Source organism: Channa argus, chromosome 1 (genome assembly GCF_033026475.1).
Source record: "Channa argus isolate prfri chromosome 1, Channa argus male v1.0, whole genome shotgun sequence".
Classification (NCBI taxonomy): Eukaryota; Metazoa; Chordata; class Actinopteri; order Anabantiformes; family Channidae; genus Channa; species Channa argus.
The window spans coordinates 30,111,006-30,126,212 of NC_090197.1; the positions used below are offsets into that span (position 1 = coordinate 30,111,006).

At 38.7% G+C, this 15,207-nt stretch overlaps 1 protein-coding gene across 6 annotated transcripts in view; it reads right to left on the minus strand.

The window, feature by feature from the left end:
- Positions 1-15,207, minus strand: part of LOC137131256 (pro-neuregulin-3, membrane-bound isoform) — a 314,148-nt gene that overhangs the window by 36,427 nt on the left and 262,514 nt on the right. For all 6 annotated transcript variants that reach the window (XM_067512281.1, XM_067512299.1, XM_067512290.1 and 3 more), the window contains one exon: positions 1,229-1,252. In XM_067512281.1, coding sequence (XP_067368382.1) covers positions 1,229-1,252 — 24 coding nt within the window. The remainder of the gene's footprint in view (positions 1-1,228; positions 1,253-15,207) is intronic.

The following is a 15,207-nucleotide window of genomic DNA, read 5'->3' on the forward strand; positions in this document are numbered from 1 at the left end:
TGAATGTGCTATACTGATGTCAACTGTAATCTCCAAAGCTTTGTTGCTTCCATGTCAATGGATATGATGTGATTTGGCACATTCACGTGACATTTGCAGAGTGTCATGGATGATGCTTGCAATGTACTGGTATATACATGTGGAGTGCCTTGCCAAAATATTCATACCCCTTAAAATTTTCCACATTTTGTCATGTTACAACCACAAATGTAAATGTATATTTTGGGGATTTTATGTGATGGTACATAGTGGTAGATAATTGTAAAGTGAAAGGAAAATGATAAATGGTTTTCAAAATTGTTTTTAAAAATAAATATCTGAAAAGTGTGTCGTGCATTTGTATTCAACCCCCTGAGGCAATACTTTGTAAAACCACCTTTTGCTGCAATTACAGGTGCAAGTCTTTGGGGTATGTCACAGTGGGGATGGTGTGTTCAGGGTGATGTGCAGTGTTAGGTTTCAGACACACATAGTGTTTTGCATTTAGACCAAATGGTTTCATTTTGGTCTCATCTGACCAGACCACCTCCTTCCACATGTTTGCTGTGTCCTCCACATGGCTTGTGCAGACTTTCTTATGTCTTTCTTTCAACAATGGCTTTCTTCTTGCCACTCTTCCATAAAGGCCAGATTTGTGGAGTTCACGACAAATAGTTGTCCTGTGGACAGATTCTCCCACCTGAGCTGTGGATCTCTGTAGCTCCTCCAGAGTTACCATGGGCCATTTGGCTGACTTGACTACTCCAGCTTACTTGATTACAACACAACTTTATCCCTGACTTGTCTGGCGTGTTCCCTGTTCCTTCTCAAAACAGCTGTATTTATACTGAGATTAAATTACACACAGGTGGACTCTAGTTGCTAATTAGGTGACTTCTGAAGGCAATTGGTTCCATTGGATTTTAGTTAGTGGTCTCAGAGTAAAGGGGGCTAAATACAAATGCACACCACACTTTTTATATTTATTTGTAAAAAACTTTCAAAACCATTTCTTATTTTCCTTTCACTTCACAATTAGGTGCCACTTTGGGTTGGGTTGGTCTAACACATACAATCTAAATAAAATATAGTTATGTTTATGGTTGTGAAGTGACAAAATGTGGAAATGTTCAAGGGGTATGAATACTGTCGTAAGCCACTGTATTGAATCAAAGGGGGATAGTTTGATCCAACATGAAGGCCTGTGATATTTCAAGTCTTGACTGATGTAGAAGAAAAGCTTCCTTACCCATAAACTCGATGCCCAGATGATCTGTTGTTCCAGGCAGCAGCAAGGAGGGAAAGGGGAGTGGAAAGAGAGAGAGAGTGAGACACACAGAGAAAATAAAGTTATTATGAATAGTGCGTGTTAGCACTATGTCACAGTGCATAGCCAGATCGTCACTGACTTGTTGTTCTTTTATGTAGACTGCTGTATCAGTATTTTATCCATTGTCACATGGAGTCAGAAGGCACAGGCTAGTAATGTTAGAAGAAATGTCACAAACACATGCATAAACACAGACAAGCCTTCGAGCTACAGTATAAGTGAGGACCCTTAGTAACATATACAGTAAAACCCTAACCCTCTTTCTCAATCAGCTTTTTCTATAAACATGTTTCACCTGTGAAATCACAAAAAGGTTTATGTCACAAACTGTCATCAGTTTCAGCAATCAAGTAGCATTTGAATATAAAACTGAAGACAGTCATGGGGTTGTTGTTTGCTCTGCCAGGCAAGTGTCAATGAAATTGAATCTAAATATTTACATTTACATTTACATTTAGTCATTTAGCAGACGTTTTTATCCAAAGCGACTTACAGGTGAGGTGCAAGGCAAGCAAAAATCTAAGTCAAGGAGAAAACATCAAAGCAAAGTCCTATCAGAAAAGTGTTCACAGTTCACGAGATACAAGTGCAAGAGAGCAGAATGTTTTTTTTTTTTTAAGATTTAAGTGCATAGGAAGATGCGGAAGAGTTCAGTTTTCAGCAGTTTTTGAATATTGGGAGAGAATCAGCTGAGCGTGCAGCTCAATACAATAGCATACAATACTGCAAGACTGCCCTTCCTTACAAAGAAATAAAAACACATACATTTTATATATGTATATGTATATATTATTCCTTCCTTCAGGCTGGGGGCCTCTACCAGATGCCTGGGAGCTTGAAGGAAAACAACCCTAGAGGCCGACTTCAAGCCAATTGCACAAGGCAATATCAAGTGCGACACATACCAAGGAGATGCTCTGTGCTTGCTGCTTTTTTTGCATAGGCCTGAACCCCCTCAGCAAGATCATCAACACCAGTGGTTATGAATATCGCGAGACCATTACCCACCTCCTCTACATGGATGACATCAAGCTGGATGCCAGGATTGAACGAGACAATGACTCACTGATCCATGCCACCAGGATATACAGCCAGGACATTGGAATGTCATTCGAACTGGATAAGCGTGGTCGAATGGTTACAAGGAGAGGAAAGGTAGTCAGAGGGGACTGTACAACCAGAAGGCTAGATAGCAGATGTTGAGGATAGCTTCAAGTACAATGGGATCGCACAGGCAAATGGTAACCATGAAGAGACCACAAGAAAAGCAGCCACTACCATGTACCTACAAGGAGTAAAGGAAGTGTTGAGAAATCAGTCAAATGGGAAAACAAAGTCCAGGCGATTAACACCTACACCCTCCGAATCATCAGGTACTTCGTTGGCATAATAGGTGGGTCAAAAGAGGAGGAGAGGAGAGGAGAAGACAGAGGCCAGTGACATCAAGACAAAGAAGCTCCTTACAATGCATGGAGGGTTAAACCCCAAATCCAGCATCCTGAGACTGTACACTGAACGTATGGAAGGAGGCCGAGGACTAGTTAGGGTCAAACAACTATCCAGGATAAAACAACAAAGATCCATTAACACATCAGGAAGATGGCCCCATGTGGTGCCATGCTCAGTGAATACCTCAGATGGCAGAAACCAGAGGAGCAAGGGAAAGAAGATCAAAATTTCAAAAAATCCTACCAGTGGCTGGACAAAGCTGGACTGAAAGAGGCACAAGATCAGTAGAGGCTAGGGTCTACCATACCAGGCAGGACTCCAGGTGCAGGCTGTGCAAAATGCCCCTGAGACAATCCAGCACATAAAACTGACATGCAAGATGCTAGCAGACAGGGGATACATGGACCGCCATAACCCTAGAGGCTGGCATAGTGTACAGAATCAAGTCAAAAACTGGACACACCTCCAAAGGAGAGTTAAGATCCTGTTGGACTGACAAACGTAATAAACAATCAACTCGACACAGTACGTGTGGACAAACAGAGGAACAAGTCTGTAGGGGTAAATGTAGCAATCCCAAGTGATAGCTACATTAGCAAAAAGGAACACGAGAAGCTCGAGCATTACCAAGGACTGAAAGAGGAGTTGGAAAAGATGTGGAAGGTGAAGGCACAAGTGGTAACTGTGGTAACACTGGGGGCTGTGAACCCAAACTGGGAAAGTGGCTCTAGCAGATTTTAGGAACATCATCTGAGAGCTCTGTCTCAGATGCAGAAAGTGGGCAGAAAGGGTGAGTGGGAAATGTGGGGAATTTATATATATAAAATGTATTGTATTTACAGAAAATATGATCAGGTTGCAACTACATTTCCCTACACGAACAAATTTGTGATGGTATAGAAACAATTTTTAGGAAACGCTGAAACACCATCACACTTCCTTAAGTTTGTCACAAATAAAGTCAACTGTTAAGAATATACTCACACTCACTGGCCACTTAATTTGGTACATTTCGCTAACCACTTCGACCTCAATAATAAACAGAATAGAATTATAAACTTTCTGATAGTTTCAACTTAAAAAACGACTGAAACATGGAAGAGCTGCTGTATTGGTTTGCATTAGATTGTATGGGCGTACCTAATAAAGTGGCCAGTGTATTTTATTTTATTGTTTATAGTCTTTATAGACCAGAACAAAGCAGTCTACATTTTTAAAACCTAAAACTCTATTTAGATCTCGCAAAGGCAAGAGGACACACACATATACAAATACACACGCACACAGACAAAAAGCTAAACAAAGAATACACAGGCTTGTATCTCATTTACTATATAGTAAATAGGAGCTTGTGTGCTTCCTGCTGTGTTAAACATATTGGGAAAACAAGAGGTCGGAGGTAATTTTGGTTCCACAAACAGCTCACATTTTGACATTAAAACCACAATTACATTTCTGTAGCAATTTTTCAGAGGCAGAGTGGAACAGTGTGGCTGCTTACATTTTTCACTATTTTTATTCACTATGCTTTATGCCTTGAGGCAATTAATGCTGTTGAGGTACTTGATAAATTAAATGTTAAATTCACTGTTATTCATAAAATTCAGTGTTTACTCAAAAACAAACTAAGTGAAGCTATAAAGAGCTGCAGTTTTCACACATGATCACTGCTACAGTGACTGGGGCTTCCCTGAGCTCCATAGAAATACCACTTCATTGACTGGTAGATAATCTAGAGGTGTAGAATGCTGCTGGCTGCCACCACAATGACAGTGGCTTTATCTCCTGAGTGGTCCTGTCCTCCAACTTAGAGTGGATGACTTGGTTCCTGATGTGAAGAGCTCCTGTCCAATCTTCCCTCAATCTTATCGAGCAAGCACAATATTTTTCACTTTGCCAATGACTGTCTATGGCCTTCTTGACTTCCACCTTTAGAATTGCAAACAATTTGGGACAGGAGAAGATAAATATAATAAGCTGCAGTCTCACATGAATGCTTTAGGAATAGTCTGCGATAAAGTTTGCAAAATAGTTGTCAACCACTGCCCACACAATACAGTCTGATCACATTAAAGCCAGTCCACATTGTAGCCATTACATATGAAATAATGCAGTAAGTGAGGCTTTAGGTGAATTAAATGTAGATAGAGTGAAAAATCATAACATTTCTGAAACCTATATGACAAAATGAATAATGCATTATTTCTCAAACAAAACCAAAACAATGTAGTTTAAGGAAAGACCCTAGTGAGGCTGAATACTTTTCATAAACAATACCACAAAACATTTAGCTTATTGATATTGAACAATCTGTACACAAAACTAGAGTATGTTTAAACTCAAATGGTATATTTTAGTAAACTACAGTCAGTTAAATTATTCCAAAAAAGTTACACTCAAACACATCACCCTAAGATTTTACTGAGAGCAAAAACTCTAAATAAGACATACATGAAATAACTGTTATCCTCTAAAGAAGTTATATACTAGATGCACACCATACATAGCTCGAGTGACCCCATTGACCTCTGCAGAGCCAAAAGAAAATGACAGTATTATCTGTCTTTTGAAACTCTGCAGTTTTGCAGCCCTTTGGGTAAAGCTATGAGCGCTGCTACCACCACGGCTAGAAACTCAATTTCCCATGGAGCTCAATGAGTAGAGCCTAGCACTAAAGCTGCCAAGGTTAGGGATTTCATTTTCTGTGTAGGTTGGTGGACAGAGTATATATCAGCACCAGCACTGTCAGGATATGAGCTTCAGTTCCCATTGGGGCCACCCATACTCAAGATGTATGCACTCCTGCTACTGTAAACCACTTCAGAAGGAAGGGCCCACAAAGTGTCACAGGTTAAATATGCTCTGCGGAAACAGATGATCTTCGAAACACTGGATGGCCAACAGACACAAAAGGAGATGCCACATTACACTAAATGGAGAATACATTTTCATAAAAATTGTATTGTTTACCACTTAGTGCTTATCAGAGAGAAGAGAAAGAATGGCAAATAATTTGAAGAGTGATGGAAAGTCAAACCACAAATGTTTACAAAGGCCAAAGCTCTAACTTTTAGCAGTGGTAGAAGAAAAAAATCAGAACAGTACCTCAAACATCTAAACCATATAATTATATGCTTAAATGTGGTCTCAGAGTTTTCAAACCAGAAGATAGGGTGGCCCGAATCTGGAAGACATTCATAGTATTTATATTTGATGGAATGGTGCACTCGCAGATTCAAAGTATGTGTTTATTATCAAATAAAATAAAAGAAGAAATACAGTGAAAATCAAAATCTTATTTTTAAAAATATATTGATGCACTTTATTAATCCCAATGAGATATTTCAACATTTAAAGTGCTGTCTTGTCTAGGGGCACTTTGACATGTGGCCAGGAGAAACCGGGAGTCAAACCACTGACCCTGTGATCCATGGAGGAGTACTTCCCCAAATGACCCACAACTTCCTTTCAAGTGTTATTGGATTATGACTGTGTTATAGATTCATGAAGCATTTTTATGTGGTAGCTGGAAGAGCTAGAGCTAATTTTTATGTTTACATACAATTAATATTAGGTCATTTGATCCATTAAATATAATATTTAAAAAAATCTTTATAGGTCACAGGTTATTAGGCCTATAGATCATTTAGTTATTATAGCAGGTATAATAAGATAAAATGATACTTATACAAGTACTGAACCTTAAAATGGCCCAGCTCTTGAGCAAATGTGCTCGGTTACATTACACAAAGCTTTCAATAACCCTAATTGAGTGCAGTCTATTAAAGATGACGTTTCTCAAGCCACTGAATTTGCTGATAAAATAGAAAGTGCTGCTAACATGACTGAACTGTGTAACCCTGTGGTTTATGGACAGTGAAAGTAACACACATGCACTGCAAGGCCAGTGAAATGTCTTTGATATTTCTCATCAATTTAATTTGCAATGTAGTGGGGAAATAAACCACAAATCATCCAGGAAATCAGAACAAAAACTATTCAACAACATGCAAACTAATGTGGCATTTTATATGAAAGAGAGACTCCCCATTGTGTGTGTATGTTTCTGCAGCCTGAAGTGGAGGCAGGTGTGGGTGGCAGGGAGTCTGAAGTGTGTCACTCTACTTCCACTCCCTGTGGACCTACATGTGGGGATGAGTATATCTATGGATGTGTGTGTTGGAGAATGCCTTCTGTCTACTTCCACCTCTGGAAGGAGTCTCACAGTGGAAGACGTATTAGCTGACCTCTACTGGGACACACACTCTTCTGATTTACAGACTAATTTGGGATGACTGCTGTATACATCATATTTTGCCATGAATATATGATTAGAGGTTTTATTCTAATAATATCCTGACAGACAATTGAATTATTCAATTATTACCAATGAGGAAAGGACACAAACACACACACACAAAAGGAAAACAAATCTATTATTCCTCATTGAAGTATGGATTGTATACTGGATGTGTCTTTTCTTTTGTTTTTAAAGAAACATTTAAAACGTAACCATTTTGTATGAAAGCAGTGAATGAAGTGGAAAAATACATAAAATCATGTTTACTAATTATCTTGTGTTTAACACAGATTGAAAGCACTAATACTGTGTGACTGCCCCATTGTCACAGACATAAGTAATTAAACAGTTTCTAATTGACAGATTGAGCCTATTTTCTTTGGACTGGTTCACATCTTTTTCATTAATCATGAAAGTGTCATCTTCTATCAATGATTATGTTTCTTAAACGTGCTTAATTAGAGGTGGTGTGCCGAAACACTTCCCTCTCAGTCTCATGATATTCTTTCAGCTAATCTCCTTGTGTATTGCACATGCCCATCCGACCTTATAATGTACTGTATATTGACAAATAAACTGCATCAGTGATGAAAGGATGCCTTTTTTAATAGAAAAGAACACATATTGAGTGTCTTAACACAGGTGACTAGAGGACAATTGAAACATGGAAGGATGACAAGCTTTATATTTTATTCACAAGTAAGAAAGCTCTTTGATAGGAAAGCCAGCTGTACCTGACAGATTCAGCATGTTTCCATTTCTGCATCAGTATATTTGTGTGCTAGACTCAATAAAATCTTTCTTTTCCACAATTCCTCCTGGCCCTTCTTTGTCTAAAACATAAACTGTTGGTGTTTTGTGTCTCCAAGCGCACAGTAATTCATAAAAACACATAGTCTTCATGACTTTTAGCTCTGTCAGATAAAAAAAAAAAAAAAAGTCCACAGATGGGCATGAGGGAGCGATTGCATCATGTTCACATCTCAAACTGACTGATAGCTTCGCTCTCCCTGTGTGGAGAACAGAGAATACGCTACATGCTATTTCCAATTAGTGCTCGACACTCTTTGCAGAGTGGGAAATAAATTGATATTTTGACAGATGGCGGATCTGAAAGAGCGGAGGGAAACTAAATGATGGCTCTGAGTTGTCCACTGCTCAGTCTTGATGAAATTCAATATAGAATAGAATTTTTATTGTCATTAATAAACACATATACATGATAATAAAGAAATTCTTTCCCTGCATTCAACCTATCCACATGGGGGGACCAGTGGACAGGCCACAGGGGGCTCCCAGGGAACTAGCACTCAGTATCTTGCTGAAGGACACACTCTGTGCCAGGGCTGGGATTTGATGCTGCAGGCTTCTGCATCCCAGCCTGACGCTCTACCCATTGATCCACCAGGCCGCACTGGATACATTGCACAATGACCTGACACAACACAGACTCAGGGTTTAGCTGTTTAGTACATGTTGCAGGTGCATGTGCATATCTACTGGGATCATAGCTTGTTTTTCTGTTTTGGGAAGCACATAAAAATGAAACAGCAAGCACTTCATAGTATTATTAGAACTACAGCAGCATTATTTCTAATAGTAGTTCTAATAGTAGTAGTAATGGATCATTCCCAATCAAGCTACTAATATGTGGTAATAAAGCAAAGCAGGATGACAAAGCTGCAATAACTGGTGCCTTGAGTTTTGTACCCTGCAGATAATATACCCTCCCTTTTATAAATATTATTCTTAAACATAGTCAAAAGAAAAACCATTGTAAAGTTAATAAGCATTTTCCATGACAATCAGCACCAGCTTAGAAAATAACAGCATTCAGCCTAAAAGTGGTTTAGTTGTTTTATAAATTGCTCTCCTACATTTTCTCAGGTCACATGCGTGTCAGAGTGGAGAGCAGCATCCTGTAGCATGCAACAGTCGAACAGATTAATGGCTGTTTGTGCAGAGCTGCAATGTGTGTTAAAAAATCCCCCAATAATCTATTTGCTGAATGCCAGGCTCAGTCATTGTTGAATTTGAATGTCATCTCTCACTGACCTGCTTCATCATTTCATCATTTGTTCTTTCTGTTCTGTATCCCTTTTTTGTTTTTGCCTGCAGCAGTTGCTATAGCAACAAGGTATCTGTATCTTCTGACCTGACAGAAACTCTTTTATCTGAGCTGTCTGCTCTGCATCCATAATTCGGAGTGGTACAAACAACAGGCCTGCAGAGGATGATCTACTTATGGCTTACTATACTACCTAAAACCCACTCAAAGTAAACAGTACAGGAATGAGCAAGAACACTTCCAACAGACGCTGGAGTCATTTTCATAATGCAGGACGGTGGCACTTTCATAGAGAGAAAGAGAGAGAGAGAGCGAGAGAGAGATGGTTTAAAGCTCCAATATCCAAGGTTTTATACCAACAATGATTCAGTTGACACCATGTAATGTGAAAAGTATAGCTTGCATTAAACCGTCACCAACTCAGAAGCTCTATGGAGCTTTTTAGCCCTGTGTAACAGTAACTGTTTTGGTTTTCTGGCACACATGGTTCAGTCATATTAACACTGAGGTTTCCAGCAGCAGCAAATGGAAGTGAATCATTTGCTAGGGAACAAACTGGAATCTGATCAAGCATTTAAGCCGTTTGGCCACCATCACACCTTTAAAATGGTGTTATCAGTTATTAGTAGCACATATTTATGGTTCAGAAGGTGACTTTTTACCTCCTAGTAGTCTAAAGTCAGATGAAGTCCCCTTAGGGAGGGAATCATTGTGGATGGGTGGGGATCAACACATTTGACTTTAAAGTGGTAGAAAGGGGACTGTTTTCCACTTTAACCCTCACCCAGATGTTTTTGTGCCCTTTAGGTCTTTGTACCTAAATCTAACCAGCCAACCCAGTAGGTACACGCTATAGTGAACCTACTAAAAAAATTCTGAACCCTAATTATGGGCTGATAGAAATTGTACAATATTTGCTAATATTTTATTCATAGCAAACTTTTGATGTTGTTAAGTTTTGTTTTGGGGTAAACTTTGTGGAGAATATAATAAAACCACATAGATTAAAAATAACTTTTCTGCTACTGTAACCTACAGTCAAATGTTTAGGGAGGGAGTGTTATCATGGGTAAAATTATTCTTCCATTGTGAGGATGTTGCCTTGGCAAGACATTGTAGTGCATGTAATTTTCATGTTTGGCAGTAATCCCATCATTCAGGGATTTTAACTTACATTTCCTGTAAACCACTGACTGGGAATAACCAGAGGCATTGTAGCCATGGGAAATGTGACAGAATGATAACTTAGAGCACGATGCAACAAATCAATAACCAATCTCAGAATAAAATAACAGAGTAGCATAAAATACAGGGTAGTAAAGAAAAGTGCAAGATAAGGAACAGAGAGATATAACAAGCCAATTTAACTGTACAGAATAATATAACCTTCCAATATATGTGGCTGAATTTGGCAATTCTTTGAAAGACGTCTGGTTGAATAAACACAAAACAAACATGATTTTAAAATAGAACCTCTTCCATGGGGTTTTGTTTGATGCTGTTGCACAGCAGAATCCCTCCTTATTTGCACTCAGCTCTTATCCTAATTGCTTTTTCTATAGCCATCTATCCTCTTTTGCTATGAACGGCCTCATTTTCAAATTCCGTCTTCCTCTTTCTCCCCCTCTGTCCCTTGATTCACTTGCTTATTTTGTGAGGAAATCTTAGTTCATCAGTGTATTATGGTAGAGATTAACTACAGTTCAAGAAAATGACAGCTTCACAGCTCCAGTGTTACCCTTTCGACCATCACATTTACCCAAATGAGCATCTACTGTATAGATGTAAATGTGTCTTTCACACACCATAGATCTCACACTTATGCATAAATATACACAAACCCAGTAAATATATAATCAAAAGAAACCAAACAAAACAGGGAATAAACCACATGTAAGCAGCCATTGTAGAATAGTCCTTGAGTAAATTTGTTTGAATTCACAGGCTTCTGTTTATATGATCAACATCTAAAAACCCCATGAGAATGTGTTTGAAGTAATAATGATTTTTTTCCTATATCACTTCATCCCCTCATTACAGTTGTAACTACCCACATTTTTAGTGTGAGCCAGGTGGGTGTTCAGTCCATTAGACATCAGTGAATGTGCACACACATACGTGTGCTGCCCTCATTGTTTTTGTGTGTGAGTTTAGTTGGAGGAAATGCAGTCTCCACCTCCATTTGACAGTAACCTCCCTCACATTATTTCCTGCTCACTGCGCAGCATTAAAGCAAAGTGACACAAAATGAGACAGAGAGGTCCAACCATACGGAACTACTTTTAACTGACTTTGCTTTTGTTCAGAGTTATTGGCTTGAAATCATTTTCACTTTCTCAAATTAATTGACTTCTGGTGCTGCACAAGGACATATTTTACATTAGTGATGTTTTTTGGGAGCCTTGAAGTTAAAAGGGCCTGAAATGTATTCATAAATATAACTGTTTTTTTAAAGCTGGAGGAAACATTGTGTACAATCTTCAGTGTGGAATAAAACCAAATGTGGTTAATTCAGTGTTTTAACATTTGGATTGGGAAGGGATTCAGTATAATATATACTTTGAGTAATTGGTCCAATCTGTCAAAGCCTCTGTTTGTCATCTGCGCCGTTTGACTAAAAAAAGGAAGAAAAATAAATAGTGAATAACAACTTGTGAGTCAATGTGGGAACACCTACAGGGAGCTGTCAATCATCATCAGGGTTGCATCACTGTGAAAGCAGTTCCTCACTGGCCTTGGGCTAAAGCCCACACACACACACACACACACACACACACACACACACACACACACACACACACACACACACACACATTACTGAGGTCAACTTTTTCATTTTGTAACACCTTGTACCCGTTTTTATATATTTTTTATTTTACTGTTATGCATCATCAGTTTGGGAGGTTCTTAGTGTTCCTGGAGTTCTTTTTTTGTGAACTGATGTGATTTTTCTTTACGATGCTTCCACTTTTCCTCAACAGGCCTTATCTACTTCTACTTTACTTTGCGATTTCTCATTATATCTTCCCACAATGGCTTTGAAAAACATTCACAAAGCAGGTGTGAGCCTGCTCAATCCAGCTCTAGGTGAAAGTATAACAGCCCCAGTCATAGCAGTAGAAGAGTAAGAGCTTTAGGAAAGTTTTAAGCGCTACAAAATACATGATTTAGGTTATGTATAAAAGCATAATGTAATATGCATGCTTCACATTCTACTGTGTTAAGGCTTCTGTTGGTGTAAGAATTTGCTCTGTCTGTCTGTATTTCTCTCTCTATGACCTCCAAGGTAAATTCTGCTAGTTACTGTTTGTTAAACAAAATTCTCCTACCAAACTTTGTTTCAGCTTGAGTGGGTTCTAGCTGTTCGTTCAGTGGGTGTATGGGTAAGGCAATGAGTGACGGGAAAGCACACGGCCTCTTCTCAGTGTTGCCAAGTTCAAAGTAATTACTTAAAAAAAAAAGATCTATAACTGACCTCTTGATGCACCCTCTTCTGCACTGAGCATGTTTTCAGGTTTGTCATATGCAACTTCAAAAACAAAATTCAAAGTCACGAGGATACCTTTAAGCTGCTTGCACTCCCTTATCAAAGCGTTTCTGGGGGAATTCAAATTTTGCTCTCATTTCATCACCTTCCAGGGTAATGAATACAATCTGTCAAAGAGATTAATTTTAGTTTGATATGATATTTTATGCCAGTTATTCACCATGTAAATTGCAGCTCCCTAATTACTCTGTAATTCATCATTATTACACATTGCAAAATCTTACAATTTTACATCACAGAGAAGTCAAACACTTTCCTTAGCAAACTGTTAAATTTGAATTTACACGCTAATGATATTCACTAGAATAAACTAACCTTTCATGTGTATTCATTAGGCTCCGCGATGACATATAACAGTTAAAAAACACAATGGCAGTGATTTTACTTTTAGGGATTTTATGTTTAATATAAAAAATAACCCATCCAGTCAAAACAATACAGTTTGCTTCTTTAAAAGGTAAAAAATGATTAAAAGACAAATGCATAAATGCATAGAGGATATTGAAGCAGCCTGTGTTCAGATGTAGCAGCTCAAGGTCAGTTAGTGAATCACTGATGCCTGTGAGGCTTTTGGAAACTAGAAGGAAGGAGAGGGACAGCAGAGGTGGTCTGGCTCACCAACAGGTTTAGCACAGATGAATGGCTAAAACGGGAAGAGGCAGGGAAGAGAACTGTTCCCCAAAAGCAGCGAAATGAGGAAGGAGGCAAATGTGAGAAGGATGAGAGAAAGAGAGAGAGAGGCAGGAGATGTCAAAAGAGAGTTTGGGTAGTTGTGGAAAGTGATAAGGAGAGTTTCAGTAAGCGCTGCCTCAAGGGCATGATGGACTGACAGGGGTATAGAAGAAAGAGGAGGAGAGAGTGGAAACAGGACTGGATGGAGAGAGACAGAGGGAAACCTGTGATTCAGCAGGGCAGGGCACATGTCTTGTACTTAAGTCACATACAGTTTGAGACTGTCATTCCTCCTCTCCTACTCTGTCTGTCCTACCTCTATTTCATTACCCAGTATAAAGCTGATATGTCAGATAAATAACCAGTTCCACAGTTCTTGACTTGGACTTTTAAGGTAATCTGATCCGTACTGCACGCCAAGCAGCTCACATAGAGAGGGACATGTCTAAAGGGTAAAGAAATTGGACAAAGTGATGATTTGAAGAGTGGTGTTTTCTTTTCCCCCAGAAAAATCCCTTTTGAGAGATTTATTTAATCCTCACTTTTTCTAAACTTGACAAGTACATTTCCAGACTATTGCTCAGTCTCTGCTTTTTTCAAGAATCATGGATCCCAGAGGTGGAAAACTCCTAAAGTGACACATTGCTTTCACTGACAAAGCACTGAAAGCAATGTGCAAAGAATGTGTTAAATTCTCTGAACTTTCCAGTCATTGCAACCACTAAAAAGGTATAGAAAATGAACAAGATACAGCTTAAGTTCATGTTAGTAAGTGTTAATAAGTAGCCACTGACTTCTCTCCTTAGTAATTTACTAATTCAAAGTTTATAAACTCATATACAGTGATATATACGGTATGAATCTGTGTTATCATTGCAAGATGCAAGTCAAAGGAAAAAAATCAGATCTGCAACAAAAAAAAAGTGCTGATTGCAATACTTGCTAAATTTCTGTAACTAGGATCATTTATTTGCTTTTAGAGAGTAAATTATTAGATACACTGACATTAAGTTGAAAGACATTGAAAGACAAAACATTTTGCACAGGTAGAAGCAATTCATTGTTTAAGTGTCTGCTGAATATATAATAACTTTAGAAAATGACCAAAGTTATTGTTTAACACTTAATAATTTTGCTTTTCAAAATTATATCTTATCTTCACATTCATGTGTGTTTTGTTGTGAACACTACTGAGACACTAAACTGCCACACATGCGCAGACTTAACTGAAATTTGAGCCAACATACAGTATGTACAAGAAAAACAAACTAATCTGTGCAACACACAAATACATCTGTGGTATCAACACAAAGTAAAGATGAAAGACAATATGCACATGTGCACAGATGTGAGACACCTTGGAAAACTTTCCCTACACGTCTTCTGTGGTGTTTTTTATGTCTATCCTAGCCTCACAAGTGCTTCAATGGCAAAAGGAACAGGATAGGACAACTGGCACCCTGGATGCCTTAAATCTTCTGTTTCATACTGGAATCACAGGTAAATGTACAAACTAGTATTGTGTGTTTATTCTTGTTTTCATCCTTCATTTTGTCAGGCTTCATAAACTGGTTTAAGTCCTTCCTACTGACAGTCAAATCATATTTTTCATGGGCCAACAAATCCAGTTTGACAAGGTAATGTGAGGATAGCTGGGTCTATTTTTATCTCCCCTGCCATAAAACAAGTTTGTGCAGTGCAGTTTAATACGGCCACCTGACCCCAGCAGTGATCCTTGATCAGTACTCTTGTTCTTGGAGGTCTAATGGCTACAGCCCTGGACTAGAGCCACATTTGGGTGGAGCAAAGCAGCATGTCCTAATGTACCCAGACACTCGTCTTCATTCGGGCTGAGCTGGGGA